At 44.8% G+C, this 22,702-nt stretch overlaps 1 protein-coding gene across 1 annotated transcript; it reads right to left on the bottom strand.

The window, feature by feature from the left end:
* Positions 1–12,487: 12,487 nt before the first annotated feature.
* UCHL1 (ubiquitin C-terminal hydrolase L1) lies at positions 12,488–22,702 on the bottom strand. Its single transcript, XM_083460184.1, has 9 exons — positions 22,498–22,702; positions 21,897–21,908; positions 20,134–20,262; positions 16,325–16,475; positions 16,049–16,134; positions 15,909–15,956; positions 14,371–14,440; positions 13,344–13,402; positions 12,488–12,933 (listed from the first exon to the last, which is right to left on the bottom strand). The coding sequence occupies exons 1-9, from the start codon at positions 22,528–22,530 to the stop codon at positions 12,847–12,849; spliced, it is 675 nt and encodes a 224-aa protein (XP_083316310.1). The 5' UTR covers positions 22,531–22,702; the 3' UTR covers positions 12,488–12,846.

The following is a 22,702-nucleotide window of genomic DNA, read 5'->3' as shown; positions in this document are numbered from 1 at the left end:
TCACGGCGTGACAGTTTCCGGCGAGGTGTGGGTCTCCCTATGGGAGACTCAGATACCTCCCCACTGTTCTCGCTGGAAGCGTCCCTGAGCCCTCCCTCCTGCTCGCATTCCCTCAGAGATCCACTCCTCCCCCTGCTGGTCCCTGCTTCAGCTGTTGAGTCTCTTTCTTCCTCCCTGAGCCCCTCCACCACCTGATGCTCCGATGGCAGTTCCCTGACACATAGCAATAAAATAAAATAAAATAAAATGTACTGAAGATAGAGGTAAAAACTTAACTATACAAAATACATTCTGGAGGTTTACATCAGTAACCAAATAATAGATTGTATTCTGATTGCCCCTGCTAAAAAAAAATGCAGTTTTTGCTGTCACCTGGTCATCTTGATCTGCTAGAACAGGGGTCAGCAAACTTTTTCAGCAGGGGACCAGTCCACTGTCCCTCAGACCTTGTGGAGGGCAGACTATATTTGTGGGGGAATGAACGAATTCCTATGCCCCAGAAATAACCCAGAGATGCATTTTAAATAAAAGAAAACATTCTACTCATGTAAAAACATGCTGATTCCTGGACCATCCGCAGGCTGGATTTAGAAGGCGACTGGGCTGGATACGGCCCCCAGGCCTTAGTTTGCCTACCCATGTGCTAGAAGAAAAGATACAGTAGCAATGGTTGAGCAACCTGGCATGGACAGTAGTAGAGAGGTAATAACCTCACTATGTGTCCCTCCACAGTCATATTCATGCAGCAGCTAAACTGGTGACTGGGAGTGGCCGCTGAGACCATATAACACTGATCCTGAAAGACCTACATTGGCTCCCACTACGTTTCTGAGCACAATTCAAAGTGTTGGTGCTGACCTTCAAAGCCCTAAATGGCCTTGGACCAGTATACCTGAAGGAGCATCTCCATCCCCATCGTTCAGCCCAGACACTGAGGTCCAGCTCCTAGGGCCTTCTGGTGGTTCCCTCCACTGCGGGAAGTGAGGTTACGGGGAAGCAGGCAGAGGGCCTTCTCGGTAGTGGTGCCTGCCTTGTGGAACACCCTCCCATCAGATGTCAAGGAAAGAAACAACTATCTGATTTTTAGAAAGCAGCCCTGTTTAGGGAAGTTTTCAATGTTTAATGTATCATCATGTTTTTAATATTATGTTGGGAGCTGCCCAGAGTGGCTGGGGAGGCCCAGCCAGATGGGTGGGGTATGTGATAAATTATTATTGTTGTTGTTGTTGTTGTTATTTATTTCTGAGGAACAAATACATGCCTGCTGAAAGATCAGTGAGAGCAACTATTTGTGTGCTATGGCATGCTCCAAGAGTCCTTGGGTGGATCTAGACATGGGGGGGACACTATAAATAAGTCAGAAATTAGATCATTATAACCAAAGAAAGAAATCCCTATGGAAAACAGTGTTTTAAAATGTCCTGCTCTCTGGCACCACCTGGTGTTGCATGTTTATAGCTCGCTCAAATCGCTGTTCCTTTACTAATGTAGCTGAGTCCCTTCTTTCCAATCGCCTTTCCTTCTCTTTGCGACACATAACTATCATGTGTAGGCATGTCCAAGTTCTATTTTTTAATATAATTTGAACTGCAACACACAAGCAGAACCCAAAGCACTGTAATACAGGACAAACTTGAGTCATTTAAGTCACTCTGCAGGCATTTCTGTCCCTTAAGCTGAAGTTGGAGAGCTACAACTCTGCAGTACAGATACTGTACTATATGGAGCTACAATAGTCTTGAGAGAGTGAAACAGTTAATTTCTCTTTCAGTTCTCTTTCCCTTAGGAACTGCTGCAGCCTAGAATAAAGCACAACTGTTATTGTAAATAACTATTTACCATGCTTATAACCTATTAGTAGCAGTGGGTATGTGACTATTTTTTTAGCTGTATGGTGTGGTATGTTGTCATTCTTCATTCCAAGGACTCCTGTATTATGAAAAAATTGCTCTTCTGGGTCAGAAGAAAGAGAGAAATTCATTACAAATTACAGCCTAAAATCTAGGCCACTGTACAATGGATTTACCTTTAAAAAATGAGCTTTGTTCTCTAAGGACAATATTTCAAATTAGCTGCCATTTTAAACGAGCTGTGAAATGAGTTGCTCGCTCTTCAATATAATTGGCAAAAGCGCTGCATCAGGAGACACTGATAAAAACATTTGTAGGGGAACCTGGAAATAATTTCAAATAATTGTTAGGAACCATTTTCCTCTTTCCCAAAATGAAGGCCCGTCCGAATTCAGAAAGCAAGCGGCACAACTGTGTCGCAAAACGCTTTAATTAGCTATGAAATTGCTTCCGCTTGCCTGTGGATTGCTAACAATAGCATCTGCTTCTTGGCTAAGACCATTATTTGCACTTCTAATTAGATCTGTTTAATTGAATGATGCTTGGTTGATCTGAATAGTTCCACATTATCTGCTAGTGCAGTAATCGATAATAATGGCTCGTTTTCAGAAATTAAGCAAATAACTAGCCTTTGGCATTAGAAAGGGCTTTTGGCTTATCAGTAAAAAGCTTTGCTTTCAAGATGAGCATTTTTGTGAATTGATTCTGCTGCTAGTTTGCTCCCTAAAATATCACTGGTTTGCTCATTTTGATATATAGGGTACCTACATTCTGCATGGACTGGTTGTATGGCAACACGTGCAAATGGCTTTAGACACCATAAATTACCATATAGCATATATTCAACACAAAAAGCAGCAACAATTTGTTGTTGACAAAGGAGAGCTGGACATACAAAGGGCCCCATTACCTTCAGTAGCTTAGGGCCTCATCAAACCTAAATCTGGCCCTGGAGGTTCCCAAACTTTTCCCAACACGACACTTCATAGGGAGCAGCAGGTCATCACAATTCCCTAACAAGTGTACTGATGCAATACATCAGTACCTCAGGTTACATACGCTTCAGGTTACATACGCTTCAGGTTACAGACTCCGCTAACCCAGAAATAGTACCTCATTTTAAGAACTTTGCTTCAGGATGAGAACAGAAATCGTGCTCTGGCAGTGCGGCAGCAGCGGGAGGCCCCATTAGCTAAAGTGGTGCTTCAGGTTAAGAACAGTTTCAGGTTAAGAACGGACCTCCGGAACGAATTAATTACTTAACCCGAGGTACCACTGTAGAGTGGTACCTCGGGATGCAAACAGGATCAGTTCCAGAGCCCCGATCGCACCCTGAACAGAACGTAAGACGCAACAGCGTGTCTGCGCGTGCGTGGGTCACGTTTCGCTGCTTCCACAGCCATTTTGACCGTCTGCACATGCGCGAGCGGCGAAACCCAGAAGTAAAGTGCAATCAAAAAATACTTATCCTGAAGCATATTTATCCCGAGGTATGACTGTATTTGCAAGTATACACCTTAATAATGCAACATGTGAAGTGGCTGTGTAAGTTGCCAAGTAAGTACCGTATTTTTCGCACTATTGGACGCACCGGTCCATAGGACGCACCTAGATTTGGGGGGGGAAATAAAGGCAAAAAAAATTATTCCCCCCCCCCCGCCAGGCGCGGGGCTGGGGCGGGGGAAGCCCAAGCTTCCCCCTCCCCCAGAACGGGACCCAGAGCCATGCCGAAGCTGCGCACAGCTTTGGCATCGCTCTGGGAGCTTGCGGGGCTGGGGGAGGAGGAAGCCCTCCGCCAGCCTCCAAACCATGTCGGGAGACAGCGGGGTGGCGCGCTGCGCCTCTCCCGCTGTCCCCCGAGTTTGCGGGGCTGGGCCAGCCTTCTAACCAAGTCGGGGGACAGCGGGAAGGGCGCGCTGCGCCCCTGCCACTGTCTCCCGAGTTTGCGAGGCTGGCGACGGGGAGGAGCAGGCTTCTCCCTCCGCCAGCCTTCTAGCCAAGTCGGGAGACAGCGGGAAGGGCGCGCTGCGCCCCTGCCGCTGTCTCCCGAGTTTGCGGGGCTGGCGACGGGGAGGAGCAGGCTTCTCCCCCCGCCAGCCTTCTAGCCAAGTCGGGGGACAGCGGGAAGGGCGCGCTGCGCCTCTCCCACTTTCTCCCGAGTTTGCGGGGCTGGCGACGGGGAGGAGCAGGCTTCTCCCCCCGCCAGCCTTCTAGCCAAGTCGGGGGACAGTGGGAAGGGCGCGCTGCGCCTCTCCCACTTTCTCCCGAGTTTCCGGGGCTGGCAACGGGGAGGAGCAGGCTTCTCCCCCCCCCCCGCCAGCCTTCTAACCAAGTCGGGGGACAGCAGGAAGGGCGCGCTGCGCCTCTCCCGCTGTCCCCCGAGCTTGTGGGGCTGGCGGTGGGGCTCTCCTGAAGCCTGGAGAGCGAGAGGGGTCGGTGCGCACCGACCCCTCTCACTCTCCAGGCTTCAGCGAAAGCCTGCATTCGCACCATAGGACGCACACACATTTCCCCTTCATTTTTGGAGGGGAAAAAGTGCGTCCTATAGTGTGAAAAATACGGTAATAGAAATATTGACCACTCATGCTTAATCACCTGTGGCTTCATTTCAGCAGGAACCTGTGGCCCTCACAGAATGATGGAATTGCCCAGCTACAAGGAATCAACCCCATGCAATTCAGGAATAGGCAGCTGTCCCATTTGGGAATCAAACCTGCAACCTTGCCGTTATCAGCACCACACGCTAACCAACGGAGCTGCTGAGATGTTGCTGGAATTACAACTCCCATCATCCCTGAAGATTGGCTATGATGGCTGGGACTGGTGCTTGAAGTGCTGAGATGGAACATTTCATAGAAATAAAATAGTATATGTTAACTTGCTTCCGGATTTCCTTGTCCGTTAAATGCAAGTTAAATAAGCATTCTGTATCACCCACAGAATCAAAAAATGGTCCATTGGTGGAAATTGTTCTGCTATGGGAAAGGATACTAAAACTTAGGTTGAAGATAGTGCAAGTCTCATATTTTCTCATCTTAGTAAACCGCCATATTATTTGAGCAAACAAATACATTAAAAGAACGTCAGTTTGAGTCATTTTATTTATATTTATTTAGATCACTGTTATTAAAAAAATGTTTTGGAAAAGAGTTGCATGCTTATGTTTGGGGCATCAGTTAGATTGTTAACATTTCCAGCATGCTTATATCCATATAAACATACTTTTTGATCAATGCTAAGCTTTTCCTTCCAATTCACTTTAATTTCCTAAGGTAAATAGCATTTGATTAATGTATATTTTAGATTCAATTGGTGGGGAATGCTGCTTTCTCTGGAATGATCTAATCTGATGCGGCTCACATGGATTTTTGCCTAGGGCAAAGTTTAATTTCCACTGATTTCTTACTTTTGGACGACATCCCAGCTATTGTCCCATCCCATATCCTTCAACGGTATTGGACCTTTTCGAAATGTTTTTTTAATCTGATTGTGCACCACCATCCTGCTCACCATTTCCACAAAGGTACCTGGCTTCTATTTCTTTCCTTGTACACCCCATTTTGCAAGCCAATCAAACACAAAGTTCCAGTCACCCTTTAAAAAAAAAACTTCAAACCTGTACATAACCCAAGAAGGTGTGAAGCCTTTGCAAGCACAGTGGTACCTCAGGTTACAAACACTTCAGGTTACAGACTCCGCTAACCCGGAAGTAGTACCTCGGGTTAAGAACTTTGCTTCAGGATGAGAACAGAAATCGCGCAGCAGCGGCAGTAGGAGGCCCTATTAGCTAAAGTGGTACCTCAAGTTAAGAACAGTTTCAGATTAAGAACGGACTTCCAGAACGAATTAAGTTCGTAACCAGAGGTACCACTGTGCTGTACAGAATGTGTGTGTTTTGCTTTTCAAACCCGGCTAAGTCAATGAGACACTCATCTTTTCCCACCTCTCAAAAGTGTTCCCATGATATCATTATTTTTAAGTTTTTATTTACACTTTTCAAATTTATACATTTCATTGATTTTACAATCATTTTAACATTTCAAACCTGGACTTCCTTCCCCCTTTTTCTGCGGTTCCTTAAATTTATTTTTTCATATCTTCTGCATATCCAAATTAACTTAATTTGCTCATTTATTCGTATACTTTAAATATATATTCTTATGAAACTGCAGGTTATTACAACAACCCTGCCAATGTTCTTATCTGTTTACAATTTATTTGTAAATGTTCAATAAAGCATTTCCATTCTTTTATTAAAAATTTTGTTATCTTGATTTCTTATTCTTCCTGTAAGTTTCGCCATTTCTGCATATTCTGTAAGTTTTTGTATCCATGCTTCCTTTGCTGGGACTTCTGCTTCTTTCTTGCCTCTGTAGTAGCATACATGAATAAGTTTCTATACAGTTTAGGTAGTTCTGTCCCTATAATTCCCAAAAGAAAAGCTTCTGATTTTTTTACAAACGTTATTTTAAACATCATTTTCAATTCATTATATATCATTGCCCAGTAAGCTTTAACCTTACTACAAGACCACCACATATGATAAAAATAACCTTCTTTCTCTTTACATTTCCAACACTTATTCGATTTAGATTTAGACGTTTTTGACAATTTACTCGGTGTTAGATACCATCGATATATCATTTTCATATAATTTTCTCTTAGACCATAACATGCTGTAAATTTTATATCCATATTCCACAATCGTTTCCATGCTTCCATGTCTATATTATGGCCAATACCTATTGACCAGTGTATCATTGAGGATTCTACTTGGTCAGCCTTTATCTCCCATTCCAATAATATTTCATACATTTTAGATAGCACTTTTACATTACATTACAATAGGTCTCTTTCCATTGATGATATTTGTTCCCCAAACCCTCGTATCCTGTTGCTGAATCTCAAGAACGCTTTGTATTGACGGATATCTATTGGAAGGTCATGAATAACAAGGAAGGTCTTTGTCGGTTCATCTGTGAGCGTACACTTAAATTGACAAGCGCTTGCCTTGCAGGAATAATTTGGAAAATCTCCACTGGGAACGTAGAGGAGCTTTAAGACAGATGCTTCTCAGAAAGCCTTCTCCTACGTCGGTGCCTACAGGCTAATGTGCTGGTACTTTCCAGTTCTTTTAGTGAAGTCCTGGCATTTGGGCCAAAAAGGTCACATTGTGACCTTCTCCTAGACAAAAGCAGCATAGACTTCTGGCCCTTTGTGGAAGAACATTCCCCCTGCATGGGTACATTTTTTCAACTCTGATTTCTATGTCAGGACACCGTCAGAGGTAAAAATAAACAAAGCAGCAAAGCCTAAATTTGACACACATATACTGTCCAATTACACAGTCTAGACAAAGGAAGAAATAACCCCTTTCAGGAGGAATTTTAACAAACAGAGAGGTTCCGTCCTGCTGTTGCTCTCAGAAGTCACAGATAAGTAGAGCAGACCTTCTCTACTTTCTAAAAGTGGGGGGGGGGGGAAACACTTCTCACTGTGAGATGTTAACAGTGCCACCTCACAGAATTCTTCCATTTTCCAGATGGTTCTGCCATGTGGCATACACAAGTGACAACAGAAGCTGCAACCTGAGTTTCTGCTGGAAAGAATTCAAGATCTGAACAAGGACTTGCGGCTAAGGAGGTCCATGTTTTGAATGAGCGGTTGTTTAACATGTACATTTTATGTGTAGTCCGATCCTATGCATGCTTACAAAGTCCTACCAAATTCAGTAGGGCTCATTCCCAATACAGTGGTACCTCGGGTTAAGAACATAATTCGTTCTGGAGGTCCGTTCTTAACCTGAAACTGTTCTTAACCTGAAGCACCACTTTAGCTAATGGGGCCTCCCGCTGCGATTTATATTCTCATCCTGAGGTAAAGTTCTTAACCTGAGGTACTATTTCTGGGTTAGCGGAGTTTGTAACCTGAAGCGTCTGTAACCCAAGGTACCACTGTAGTGCATATAGTATTATTAATAATAATAATAATTTGATTTCTTACCCACTATTCACCATAAGGCCCCAGGGCTGGTGGATCAATATTAAAAACACTTCAAAATATATCAAATGATATGATACCAGCCTTAATAGTTCACCTTTTGCTTAATTTTTTGTTACGTATTTCTACACGCCCTGGTCCTTCGCTGTTAAGAGCTGCTAAAACAGGGGGGAAGCAGGAATGAAGAGAGATGCCCAATTTAAAAGGTTGTAACAGTAAGTTCTTTCTCTGTGATGCAATCCCAGCTCATTCATTGCCACACTTTCCATAGCAAAGATGCATAGCCAGAGGCTGTTATCAGCCACCAGCCTTCCTCCTTTTCTTGGAAGCAGGTAGGCTGTTCACCTTAAAAAGAAAAAAATGGAAAGGAACACACAGGTGTTCGTATGGCTATGCATTCATCCTTTGGCCTACAAAGAAAAAGAATCTTAAACATTTAAAGCCATATAACTACACCAGGATTTGCTGGCAGATTCATTTATATTGGCTGGGGACGCACCAGGGTGTTCATGCACATGTGAGTTGCACAGGTCTAATTTTTGTGTGCGCGCTTTTGTACATACTTCTTCACACACAAGCCTCAGTCCAGTATACCTGAAGGAGCATCTCCACCCCCATTGTTCTGCCTGGACACTGAGTTCCAGCGCTGAGGGCCTTCTGGCAGTTCCCTCATTGCGAGAAGCCAAGTTACAGGGAATCCGGCAGAGGGCCTTCTTGGTAGTGGCACCCACCCTGTGGAACACCCTCCCACCAGATGCCAAAGAGAAAAACAACTACCAGATTTTTAGAAGACATCTGAAGGCAGTCCTGTTCAGGGAAGCTTTTAGTGTTTAACAGAGCATTGTATTTTAATATTTTGTTGGAAGCCACCTAGAGTGGCTGTGGAAACCCAGCCAGATGGGCGGGGTATAAATAATAAATTTATTATTGTTGTTGTTGTTGTTATTTCAGCTGAACTCTGTCTCAATGTTTCCTGTCCACACTAGTAGGCAGTGCTTGATGGGATGTATTTGCACTGTGTGGATGGCCTCTCCCTTCAATTCGTACATGGAGAATCTTAATTTAAGGGTAATGGGTTTGAGCCCAATCTTGAACAGAAGATTCCTACATTGCAGGGGGTGGGACTGAAGGACGTTTGTGGTCCCTTCCAACTCTGCAATTCTACAATTCTATGATTCTCCACCCTCCCTGAATTCTGGAAACCTGAGCTCCATTGTGGGGATGCACGCAGGTATTTGTTGACCTGCACGCACCAAAAAAATAATAATTTAATTTTTAAGATACACATTTTCTTATATACCAGGCTTGCACAAAACTATGGGTTAGCAAACATACACATATGCCTCATGCCTTTCCCCACCAGAAGCGCATTGAGAAGCGCCTTCTTCATGTCTGCTGTAAAATTAGACAGTTCCTAAATTTCCCCCGCAGTACAATACTCTGTTTTGATTCAGGGAAAATGCGGTTTTATTCAAGACTGAAGTGGTTTCCAAAGGAAATTAAGTCTTGGTTGCCTGTAACAAAGGGTGCTATTCAACTAAGTTTTACTCACAGAAGACACACTGAAATTAATGAACGTGGTTAAGTTGGGGCCATTAATTTCAATGGGCCTACTCTTGAGTAAAACTTAGTTGATTTCCTAGGGCAATGTCTGATCACTACAAGAGGGGACAGACCCACCGTAGTACTTTATTGGCATTTCTAGAAACTGAATTTAAGTTTTTGCCACTCAGTGCAAAACAGAATGCTTTGCCCAGAGAGATGCCAGGAACAGACAACATATTATATTGGAGACTTCGGTCAATGATGGTTTTCAGCTTAAAACTGGAGGTTCAGGCTATGTGCTTGTATTTCCAGAGCATTTATCTCAAAAAGAAAATGCTTGAGTATCTTAACAGTATCCCAAGTCTGCCATCTAGAGAACAAAGCATAGCACTAACAGTCACCAAGTTTGTTAGCATCCAAGTGCATTTGCAACAGTCCAACTTTATGCACACCTTCTGTAAGAGGAAGCAGATACCTGTTGCCCTAGTCCAATGTCAGTGGAAGCAAGCAAATTATCTTGATTGATTTCAATAGGGGTTTTGAAGGTTTTACTGCTGTGTACATAAATGTACTTGCAAGAACAGAGCTCAAATGCCTAAGACAGGGGTCAGCAAACTTTTTCAGCAGGGGGCCAGTCCACTGTACCTCAGACCATGTAGTGGGCCGGACTATATTTTGAGGGGGGAAATGAATGAATTCCTATGCCCCACAAATAACCCAGAGATCCATTTTAAATAAAAGTACACATTCTACTCATGTAAAACTACGCTGATTTCCAGACCATCTGCTGGCCGGATTTAGAAGGCGATTAGGCCGGATCCGGCCTAAGAGATGAGTAGGCAAACTAAGGCCCAGGGGCCGGATCCAGCCCAATTGTCTTCTAAATCTGGCCTGCGGATGATCCGGGAATCAGTGTGTTTTTACATGAGTAGAATGTGTGGAGGAGTTTGAATTTGATATCCTGCTTTATCATTACCCGAAGGAGTCTCAAAACGGCTAACATTCTCCTTTCCCTTCCTCCCCCACAACAAACACTCTGTGAGGTGAGTGGGGCTGAGAGACTTCAAAGAAGTGTGAGTAGCCCAAGGTCACCCAGCAGCTGCATGTGGAGGAGCGGAGACGCGAACCCGGTTCCCCAGATTATGAGTCTACCGCTCTTAACCACACCACCACACTGGCTTTTATTTAAAATGCATCTCTGGGTTATTTGTGGGGCATAGGAATTCATTCTTTTTTCCTTCTTCTTCAAAATATAGTCCGGCCCCCCACAAGGTCTGAGGCACAGTAGACCAGCCCCCTGCTGAAAACGTTTGCAGACCTCTGGTAAGCAATCCTCAGCATCGCTTGGTAGTAAATGAGACCTTCCTCAGAAAGGCATATAGAGAGGCCTATATATTGTTGAAATACCTATGGAAGGTTGTGTGACCCATCTCAGCTCATGTTTACAGAACACATGACCCACCTTTCCATTCCTCCTACTCCTCTCACTGGAAGACAGATTTTGCCATGGCAACACCTTTGCTCCGTAAGAGTATATGACCCCCCATTAGCTGAGACTGGGGAAAGTTAACACTGTTGGATAGCCACAAAATCCCCAGCTTTCAATTTGCTGCTTACGAGTGCAAATAAATTTGGATTTACGTATCAGTTTATAGCAAAATTCACAGGGATGAGAAACTCCTGCCCCTTACAAGCGACAACTTTCCTATTGAGCCAATTTTTTGTTCTGCATTTTCACAAAATTCAGGAACTAGCCGGCTACAGCAGTTTCCTGGTATTCAAAGTGTTTTGTTAGTGTGAAGTTTCTTACAAATTCAGATCTGGAACTGAAACCTACCATAAGTTCCAATTTTGTCCCAGGAAACAGGGAGCAAGAAACAGCTAGTTCTAAAAACTGTTAAAAGCATTCGTTTATATTGTGTGGGTTTTTTGGTTGGCAGCTGCTTGGTATTTAGTTGGCCGTCTTCGCTCTTCTTTGTACTGTCTGTTCTGCTAAGTACAGATGGCATTTCCTTTTTGTTTCTGTAGCTTTTCCTCCTCAATGACGACACACGCTGGTTCCTTCCATGCACCAGCCTGTTGCCTGGTAGCAAAGGAGCCTATGATACAATTCAGTGCAATAGGTCACCTTGACACCTGCTGGCAGTCTACCTAGCAACAGCTTCCCAGCAGAGACCGTACCAGTCTCCCTTTATGGCCTAGGGAGTCTTTCATGTGGCCATAGGCTTATGTTATTTTGCTGCCCATGCAAAAAACATTCCCCTCTTCCCTTCTGTGGTATAGGCAGCTACCTAGCTCCTATGAGGCCAGTTCACTTACACAAAGAGCAAGAAACAATCCATTCTTATCTCTTCCCCCCACCCAGGGCGTAGCAAAGGTACAAGCAAGGAGCCAATGCATCTTCGAGTAGCAGCAGTAGCAGCAGCAATAATTTTATTATTTATACCCCAGCCATTTCTGATAGGCAGCTAGGTAATGGCAGTAGAGCATTTTCAGCAGCTTCCTGGGCAACTATTGTCCCTGTGACAAGAGCGGAGTCTTCTGTGGCTGGAGACTTCCACCCTGCCATGGCCAGAAACAGGAATTCTGCCCAAATTACGAGGACTAGAAAGCCAACACAGCCCAACTCACTTTGCAAAGTAGAAGCAGCATCTAAGACCTCTCCCATTTGGCATTCACAAAGCCTACCGGGTGTTTAGACTATGCCTCCCCTTCATTGGGCCTCTGTTCTTGTTTGTTTACAGGGTGGCTCTAAAACAATGAACATGCATCCTAATTTGCTGGCAGGACCATTAGGTGTCTTCCCATTAGGCATGTGTTCATCCTGCACTCCAGTGCATTTCCCAATCACCTTCCTAACCTGGAGGCTTTTTATTATTACTATTAAAGCAGGCTTGTTCATGCTAGGACTAGGGAGAACTTTAATCCACATTAACTGTTAAAACTTAGTTTTGGAATGTGCTTGAATCCCACCAGTAAAACAGTGACAGCACGAAGACACCCTTAGCTAATATCTAGCTTTATAAGTAGATCACCTTCCAACACCGGAGACGAAGTTGGCCGTGCAAAAAAACAAAACCAAAACCTTCTGCTTTGGAATACCAAGAAGAAATTTATTTTTGTGATTGACAAGAAGTCACAACAGCTTAAAAAGAAACTTTGGAGGCACACGTCCAAGGAAGCTCTATGAAGCGTTTAAACAAGTTGCAGTCAAGAAGGGACCCAACATATCTGAAGTGCCAAAGACTTGGAGCTAAACTTTAAGACCAGCTCTGCTGAAGCTGCTGTGAGTAAGTGAGGGGGGAGAAACGAGGCTAGGATCAGCAGGACACTTTAAACGGAAGATCAAGAACAGCAGTGCTTTTGTTTTTTAAACACAAGTACTAAAGCACTAGGGGCCTGGATTGCTTTCTGTGAGGGCCTACTATGGGGTCGCTCTAACTCCTGAACTTCAGGCAGACTTGCTCAGCGCCACAGCAGAAAAGCGGACCTCTCCTTGCTCACGTTCTGTGAACTGCCGACAGACCTTGGCAGCAGCCTGAAAAACAAAACACACAGGTAGTTATCCTACTGTTCTAAATGCATGAACACAGAGCCTCAGTAGACCTGGCATCAAGTCGACCACATCCATGAACAGTGTGGGCTCACATTGTAGTTTTAGCCAGTCATTATGTAGCCAATCAGCATCTATACTTCTCCCCACTGAAGTTGTGAGCAAGGAGTAGCTATAAACAGCGTTCTGATAGGATGCTGGGAATAGCAGAAGCCATATTGCTAGCTCCTCTTGAGAGCTCCCATCTCTAGGCACTGTGTCTTGCTCATCCCCATGTGGTTACAGAATGAGAAATACACAGAGCAAAATCTGGAATCTGCCAAGTAAGGAATGACAACACGTGCAGTGCAATCTAAAAGACTTATGTCAGAAATTTCAATTATAAGAACGCTTACCTTCAGCATGGTGTCATCCGAACTCGCTCCGTGATTTACAGGAAAAGGCATTCGTCCATCTGCAACCAAGTTGTAGATCAGGTTTATGACTTAACCACTTACTTCAAGTATGCTAAAGGTAAAGGGACCCCTGACCGTTAGGTCATCACGGACGACTCTGGGGTTGTGGCACTCATCTGCCTTTACTTGCCGAGGGAGCCGGCGTACAGCTTCCGGGTCATGTGGCCAGCATGACTTAAGCCGCTTCTGGCGAACCAGAGCAGCGCACGGAAACGCCGTTTACCTTCCCACCGGAGCGGTACCTGTTTATCTACTTGCACTTTGGCGTGCTTTCGAACTGCTAGGTTGGCAGGAGCAGGGACCGAGCAACGGGAGCTCACCCCGTCGCGGGGATTCGAACCGCCGACCAGACCATTGCTAGTATAGGAAGAAGCAACTTAGGCCATGCCCTTGTGGGGCTGCATTTATTTGCTTCTGGACCTACTTTGCAGTAGCGTTGCAATGCTGGATCTCATCCCCTGGTTTTCTGCTTGCAAGCCAAGTGGCTCCAGATGTCTCAGAAGCAGAACAGATTTACTGCAACAATTTATATACAGTCTCTCTGCCCCTCCCAACCTGCCACCCTCAGGATGTTCTGGATTCTAACCACTGGCCATGCTGGAGCTAGGTCCCAATAACTTCTGCAAGGGGCCAGGTTAGCAAAAGGCCCAATTTAAGGTTTAGTATTAGATTCTCACCCTACCCAGTGCCGCCTTCTTGAAATTCTTGCTATTGCAACTTTGCTCTCGACAAAGATCAGTACCCCGGTGAAAGCGGTGGGACATGTTTGGGGGAATGCAACAAACCACTTCAGACAAGCCAACCCCTGAATTCCAACGGGAATCCTTGCCAATGTTATGCTCATCTCCTAGGTAAGCCACAGGCTGTTTCTAGATAATGTGAGCAGAAGCTGGCCACCCCAATTCAACTCTCCTCCCCACCCTGACCCAAGAGAATCCCAGTTTGTTTTACTCGGTGTTATACCTACCCAGTTCATAGAGGTGTCCATCCACACTGGCAAAGAGAATGAAATGGAAGTTGACTTTGTCATCTTCAACCTATGGAGAAGGATGCATAGGATGATCAACAAAGAAGAATATTTTAGCGACACTCTGCTTCCTGATTCTGCCCTTTTTGGTCCTCATAAATAACCTCTCTAACAACAACCACCTCCTTCCTTATGTTCCAAATATATACAAATAGACCACTACTGCCTTTGTCATCTGGCGCTGCACAGCAAAAAAGGGTCACTGGGATGACAAACCATAGGATTTCTCCAGGATTACAGAATCCCAGACCTGCTGGCCAGTGTCTAAGTAGGAGTTGTAGATTATTTTTCTATTGCTGGTTTTGCTACCAGGAAGAGGACAGCCAGAGATTTTATTTTGGCTATTTGTATACTGCAGAATTACCAAAGTTTTCCCGTGTTCTAAAAACATGTGGAGGAAGGTATCTCTCAGGGACCATAGCAACAAAATGTTATTGTTGTTATTGTTAAATAATGTCCATAACGGAGAACACCTTAAGTAGCCTGAGGGTTTCAGGCACCAGCAGCCCCACGAAGCAATTTACCCAAATGACCCAATTAATAACACAGATGTGGGAACCATCTGCAAGTCCTCTAACACACATTTGAAAAATGCTGGCTGCTGTGGTATATTCTACTCCAAGCACCAAGATTTAGATGCACACCAGCAAGCAAGCTTTGCCTATGCAGTCAGTCTTTTTGGTAAGACCACCTATTTTAGAAGCCAAGCTATTTAAAGGGACTATGGTTTCCCCAGTAGTGATGTATGGAAGTGAAAGCTGGACCGTAAAGAAGGCTGATAGCCGAAGAATTGATGCTTTTGGAATACGGTGCTGGAGGAGACTCTTGAGAGTCCCACGGACTGCAAGAAGATCAAACCTATCCATTCTGAAGGAAATCACCCCTGAGTGCTCACTGGAAGGACAGATCCTGAAGCTGAGGCTCCAGTACTTTGGCCACCTCATGAGAATTGAAGACGCCCTGGAAAAGACCCTGATGCTAGGAAAGATGGAGGGCACAAGGAGAAGGGGACAGCAGAGGACAAGATGGGTGGATAGTGTTCTCGAAGCTACCAGCATGAGTTTGACCAAACTGCGGAAGGCAGTGGAAGACAGGAGTGCCTGGCGTGCTCTGGTCCATGGGGTCACAAAGAGTCGGACACAACTAAACAAGAACAAAGCGCTGGGTGGAGACGGAGATTTCTGTGAAAATACCGGGGAGGGAAAGCCAAAATACTATGTACAGCTGGCTTCCGCTTCAATAATTCCATGATGCGTGGAGTGTTAAAAGCATCTCTCTGAGCTTGGCCTGTGCCAGAAAGCAGATTTGCCCTAATGGCTCCACTGGCCCACATATCCCATCCATCTTCACCATTTGAGGTAGGGAGAGAAGAGTTTACATTACATGGGGCCTGTACTATTATACCCTACTACCCGCCGCCAGTTCTTGGCACCAACGTTTTACCTTTGGAAGCCTATTTAAGTTCAAGAGAAATTTACCCGACATTGGCCTTCCTGTGCTGCTGCATTGTGGGCTTCTTGAATGGCCTGCAGAGGATGGGAGGAAAAACAACAAGGCATTTTTTTTAATAAAAAAGGCACCATTAAGAAGCTTGCACCCAAGTTCCCATGTCGTTTACCTTGTTGTTTTCAAGACGTTTTGCCCTCTCATCAGGAGAGAGGTCAGCTGTTGCAGTGAGGAACTCCTTTAGTGCAGACCCTTCATCTGCCAAGAAATAAAAATCAGGGGGATGGCAGCAGAACACAAGACGATGAACCAACTGCAAGTGCAAGCCTTAGGTTGTCCAGTGAATCAACTTCCACCCTGCCTAAGTCAGCAGTTGCACAGATTAGAGCCAATACCATCTCCTACAAATGGGTTTGTATCCCTTGGATGACGCTTCCCCCATACTTACCAAATAAAATTTTATCTTGGTTGTTGGCCACTGCATGTAGAAGGCCAATTGTTCCACAGGAATTACTGGCTGTCTGCTTCACAAAATAGACTTTGGAGCTCACTTCTTGGCCCTTCAATTCTTCCATCTGCTTTTTTCTGAAATTTTCATGCTACAAATGTGCAGGTGTATTGGTCAGGTAACATTTCATTTCTTTTCCATACAATTTATATACTGCTTGATTTTTTAAAAAAATAAATAAATATCAAAGCAAGTACAGTGGCCCCTTGGCTCTCAAACAGCTTGGTTTCCAAACGCTGAAAACCTGGAAGTGTTCCAGTTTTCAAACATTTTTCGGAAGCCGAACGTCCAATGCGGCTGCTGGCTATTGTTTCCGGGGCTCCTGCACCAATCAGAAGCTGCGCCTTGGTTTTCAAACATTGACTTCCAGGACGGATTAAATTTGGCGCTTTTGTTTTTGCTATTTGTTTTGCGTTTTTTGTGGCTTTTTCGGTTAATTTGCTTTTGTGACTGTGTGGAACCCAGTTCAGCTACTGATTAATTGTGTGACTGCGGAAATAGATAAAAGCCCCCCATCCAAATAATGGCTATCAGTGCAGGTAAGAATTTTGTTTAATTTTTATCATCTACAATGCTGCCTTATTTATTTTATAGTACAGTACATCGATTATTGCTTTCATTTTAGGGATCAATGGTCTCGTTAAGATAGTAAATTCATGTTAAATTGCTGTTTTAGGGGTTGTTTGAAACAGATTAAACCGTTTTGCATTACTTTCTATGGGAAAGTGCGCCTTGGTTTTGGAACGCTTTGGTTTCGGAATGGACTTCTGGAATGGATTAAGTTTGATAACCAAGGTACCACTGTATAAACAGTTAAAAACAACTAAAGCGTTCAAATATTTTAGCAACAAGCTAAAAACAATTAAAACACATGTAATCTGTCTATATTACTGGGCAGGCTTGTCTAAAGAAATATGTTTTTAGTAGGTGCTGAAATAGATTACAGGGAAGGCACCTGCCTAATGTCATTAGGCAGGGAGCATCAAATTGTGATTGCTGCCACACTGAAAGATCAAATGTATTATGTTGCATCTATTAACAGTGCCAGTTCCAGAGATTAAAGATGTTGAATGGACATTTTATGGGGTCAGGTGATCTTGCAGGTAAACTGGTCCCAAACTGTTAAGGGCTCAAAGCATTTCTTGACCAATGATAATAAACTTTCAGCAGGGGTTTTCAACAGAAATTTCCTGATTCGAATCTGATCTTGTAAATTCTAAAAGAAAAACTCCTTCCAAAACTTATCGACTCAAGGAGGAGGAGGTAACAGTGGCAATGGTGAGGTGGTCCCAGGATTTTGGCCATTCAATAACCATGGAAAAACTTATGGAAGATCAATTAGAAATTCACAAATTGTTATACGATTAGAGAGAACTTCCAAAAAATGCAACACCGATGGTACCTAACACCAAGTAAATTTTTGAAAATCTATAAAAATGTGTCAAGTAATTGTTGGAGATGCAGAGATAACTCAGGAACTTTCTACCAAATTAATAATAATAATAATAATAATAATAATAATAATAATCTTTCAGCAATCAGATGTTTTACTTGCACTTGTTTTTATAAATGCATGCTGGGAGGATGAGAAGCCACAGCGTGTTCTAACAATTAAAATAATAATAATCACAAGTCAGCCAAGAGCCCAAAGTGAGGCTGCTTCAAAATCTCAAGCATTTAAGCAAGGGATGCATGCTATCTAGCTTATTACAAATGGTTTGTGGCCAATACCTACCACAGAAAAATCATACAATCCAATGGAACCAGTTCAGGAAAAGCAATTGAAGTTTGCTTCAAATGAACTACAGCTGGCAACGTAACTTGGCCAAGTCATTATGTACATGCAGTTATAACCCTTAATCATTAATTCCCGTAAAGACTTCTAGTGCAATGCAGTTTCATAAATGTATTCATGAGCCCTGTTTGCAGCCCACAGGCAAAGATTTCCAACTATTATGGCATCACTTCCTAAATATGAAACTGCTTCAAGTAAATCTCCATAGATCACCAGCCAGGGTAGATTTCCACGTCCCAGGTTGAAAGAGCAGAGTCCCATTTTTCTGGGTATAACTCTGGGTCTCTTGAATGAGATACATTTCATGTTTCAGCCCTCAAACTGCTGTTGGAATACCTTAATTCTGTTACCCTGCCCATCCATGTGCATTCCCTGTACATACATTGGCATGCATTCCTTACATGTAGACTCTGCTTAAAATATACTGCTCAAACTAGCTACAAAACAGGAGGGTAGGGCTCGGACCAATGGCTTCAAGTTGCAAGAAAGGAGATTCCAACTAAACATTTGGATAAACATTCTGACAGCAAGAGCTGTTCAGCAGTGGAACAGGCTCCCACGAGAGGTGGGGGACTTTCCTTCCTTGGAGGTTTTTAAGCAGAGGCTGGATGGCCATCTGTCATGGATGCTTTAGCTGAGATTCCTGCACTGCAGGGGGTTGGACTGGATGACCCTCGGGGTTCCTTCCAACTCATTAAGATTCCATGATTCTATATCAAATACCTTCACCTTCCAAGACCATTTTACAAGAGAAGAAAAAAAACCCTCAAGAGGTGCACAATAACCAGAAGAAGAACAAGGGAATAAAAGAACTCAAAACAGACATGCAGAGAACAAAGTAGATACAGTAGTACCTCAGGTTAAGTACTTAATTCGTTCCAGAGGTCCGTTCATAACCTGAAACTATTCTTAACCTGAAGCACCACTTTAGCTAATAGGGCCTCCTGCTGCCCGCCGCACCATGATTTCTTTTCTTATCCTGAAGCAAAGTTCTTAACCTGAAGCACTATTTTTGGGTTAGCAGAATCTGTAACCTGAAGCGTATGTAACCTGAAGCGTATGGAACCCGAGGTACCACTGTACAAATATCCAAAGCCGGCCCTTTAACAATCCCACCAGTAGTAAGAATTCCACAGCACAGGATTCTAGAGGCAGCTGTTGCTGGAAAGGTAGATTCCTCAACAGACTTTTAGTCCTTCCCATAATCATTCTCTTCAAGAATGACGATGCTTTTTTCATCTGACCCTCAGAATTCTTTACTTAGAGAAGCTCTTTCATTACAAATCCACCTGTTCTAGTTTTTCCTACCAAGATGAAGTCATCGTGAGCAATGCTGCGTTTCTAGAGATGGCCACAGCCAATCCAGACACATCACAAGAGATCTCATTTTAACGACTGCTCCTTGTTTTCAGAGGCCTCAAACCTTCACGTTAGAAAGCTGCCGATTCATAGTGGCAGCCGCTGCATAGGCGTCCAGAGTTATTTAAATTGCAATGAGGGTTCACGATTTGCAGGACAGTAAAGGAGGAGACAGATCAACAGTCCTAGACCATGTTTGGAGAGCAGGCAGAGAGACCCAACCCTTGATCTGCTGCACTGAAAGCACAAGCTAAGTGCCGCTTGTGCCCGAAAGCTCAGACAAGCAGGCACTCCCCAAAATGGGACATTTCAGGGGGCTGAGTTAAGAATCTGCTGGATCCTAAACCTGTAAGCTGCAGGAATCCTACAGGACATGGCAAAACAGCAGAATTTTCCTGGCCAGCAAGGCCTGGTTCTGTGCTCAGCATCCCAATTCAAAACATTAACCCTGCTCGTTCACTATCGCAGTTGAGGATTATTACCATCCTTTGCACGCCAACAGCGTAATATAGAAAGCAGAGAGATTTTCCAGAGTTCTTTGCCTGCCAAGCAACAGGTTTCACCTTCCTGCCCTTGCTCGACTTCAATTACTCACCTGAGCAGTAAGGGGAAAGAGTAACAGCAGAGCGCAAGCTGGGGTGGGTACGGCATTCAAGGCATCCTCCTCAAACCCCAGCACATCCACAAACCTCCAGCCAGGGGCAACTCCGAGGCGGGACAACACCTGCCGGGTTAAGGGAGGCACAAAACCAGGGAGAGAATCAACCTCAACATGACACCCTAGCACTCTACATCATGAATCTGGAGTAGAAAAAACCATTCCCTTGTCCCTGTACACTCAGGTTAGTCCTGGTACCCTGAGGATATTTCTGGACTCCAGCTCCTATCATCCAAAAACCCATTGGCTAGGGATGGGGGCTGCCAGCCATCATCTCCTTAAAGGTACCACGTTACTTATGCCTACTTTTAAAAGTTGAATTTCATCAGTAGTTGAAAGCTCCCCCCCCCCAAGTAATCATCACTTTAGGTATGCTAATGAGGGCAGTCAGTGCACATTAAGCAAGACTGTTGTTGTATCTGGAGAGGGGAGGAGACATTAGAGCTGTGGTTCCTCACATGGGGTACACACCCCACAGGGGGGCAATTTTTTTTGGGGGGGGGGGAATTTGAGAACGAGTTATTAACAGTGAATGGCCCTTTAGGCTTCCTCCATGTGAACAGGAGTTTACTTTTTGACGTGAGGTTACAGGGAACCAGACAGAGGGCCTTCTTGGTAGTGGCGCCCACCCTGTGGAACACCCTCCCTTCAGATGTGAAGGAAATAAGCAGCTATCCTATCTTTAAAAGACATCTGAAGGCAGCCCTGCTTAGGGAAGTCTTTAATATTTAATGCTGTACTGTTTTTAACACTTGACTGGGAGCCACCCAGAGTGGCTGGGGAAACTCAGCCAGATGGGTGGGGTATAAATAATTAATAATAATAATAATAATAATAATAATAATAATAATAATTATTCAGTGAGTCAGGATTTTAGAGATGCTTCGGTGGGGCATGGCCAAAAATAGGTTGGGAACCACTGCATTAGAGGCATCTATGGCTCAGCCCCATGATCCAGTTTCCACATCTCGACTTCTATTCTACAATAGGTGTTGCTGCATCCCTGACGACGTGGAGCGCCTGATCATACGCAGAGTGCCTCAGCCGTTTCCTAAAGACTTGAAAGGCCGGTTACTGATAGCAAATGAAAAGCTGACATTTTGGTACAGTACATCAGGCCAACAACATTTATGTAAAACCACCAAAGCTTCCCCATTCCAGAAGAATACTAAATAGAAACCAGGAATAGCACCCGCAAGACGAGGTCTCCAAATAAACCCTCCAGATCCATAGATGCCCCCTGGACCTTCTGCATGGCTTATAATGGAATCAGGCTCAAAGCCTGCAGGGAAGTGGGGAGAGGAAGGGTCTCAGAGGCAGGAGGGGGGGTCTCCCCTCCCACTCTCTTCCTAAGGGCCCCTTGCCCAGCCGTGACACAGCACAAAACGCGGGGCTGCAGCGCCACCTGCCGCCCATTCCACGAACAACCTGCCCATCATGACTCGATGTGGGAGCCCCTGGCCCCCTAACCTGTTTCCCCTTCCCGTTGGCCTAAATATGCCCACGAGCAACATCAGTAAGGATCCAGGATGAGAGTTATGTATCTAATCTATGCTCTAGGGTTCCAGGCGTTCAAGCCTCCCGATGAGTTAACTGAATGAATGAATGAATGAATGAATGAATTGAAACGGAGACTTAAGGAAACGCCCAGGCAAGAGGAGCTGCGCCTTATTCCTTCCCAGGTCTCGGCGGCCACTCACTTTGTTCAGCATCTGAAAGACAAAAGCGGGAGAAAGATGAAGGGAAGGGAGGTTAGCCTGTCTCTGGGCGGGGCCGTCTCCCATCTTGTGTCTGGATCGCGGAATCGGCGAAGAGGAGACCTGGGCTCCGTCGGATGTCTGCATTTGGGGAATCCCAGGGGAGAGGGTGGAGAAGGAAAAGAGGACCCTTTGCGACCGCTTCCATTCCGATTTTATTTTTTAAGGCCGGGCAGACTGCTGGCCGCCTTTACCCCTCCCCTCTAGGGCATCTCAAAATCGCCAGGGGTAAGACTGGAGAAGCCAGCCATCTACAGTGGTACCTCGGGTTACAGACTCCGCTAACCCAGAAATAGTACCTCGGGTTAAGAACTTTGCTTCAGGATGAGAACAGAAATCGTGCAGCAGCAGGAGGCCCCATTAGCTAAAGTGGTGCATCAGGTTAAGAACAGTTTCAGGTTAAAAACGGACCTCCGGAACGAATTAAATACTTAACCCGGGGTACCACTGTATAGGGCACGCCTTGGGGCGGGGAACCCCCCCCCCTCTCCATCATGCATGCATGCTTCCCCCCAACCCATCTAGCCCTAGATTTCCCCTTCACCTCCGGGTTGATCTCCATGGGCTGCCACGCCATTGTCTCGATCTCGCAAACCTGCCCGGCCGAACTGCGCCCAAACCTGCAAGGAACCCTGCGCCCCGAAAAAAACACACACACGCCTGCCTCCCGCCCACCGCTCTATATATATCGCCACCGGGCGGACTCACTGCAAGGCAGGAGGAGGGGGGGAGGAAGGAGCTGGGGCAAG

Source organism: Podarcis liolepis (genome assembly GCF_965112155.1).
Source record: "Podarcis liolepis genome assembly, chromosome: 9".
Classification (NCBI taxonomy): Eukaryota; Metazoa; Chordata; class Lepidosauria; order Squamata; family Lacertidae; genus Podarcis; species Podarcis liolepis.
The sequence above is the reverse complement of the archived record's forward strand: the minus strand, read 5'-3'. Positions and strand labels throughout refer to the sequence as shown.

Bases quoted from the DNA above. Each gene is read 5' to 3' on its own strand.
- UCHL1 (XM_083460184.1), bottom strand. From the start codon at position 22,530: ATGGCGTGGCAGCCCATGGAGATCAACCCGGAG. The intron at 14,441-15,908 runs GTAAATTTCTCT...CCTTCTCCATAG, and splicing joins CACAGGAAGGCCAATGTCGG to GTTGAAGATGACAAAGTCAA. The intron at 12,934-13,343 runs GTAAGCGTTCTT...TTTGTTTTTCAG, and splicing joins CGGATGACACCATGCTGAAG to GCTGCTGCCAAGGTCTGTCG.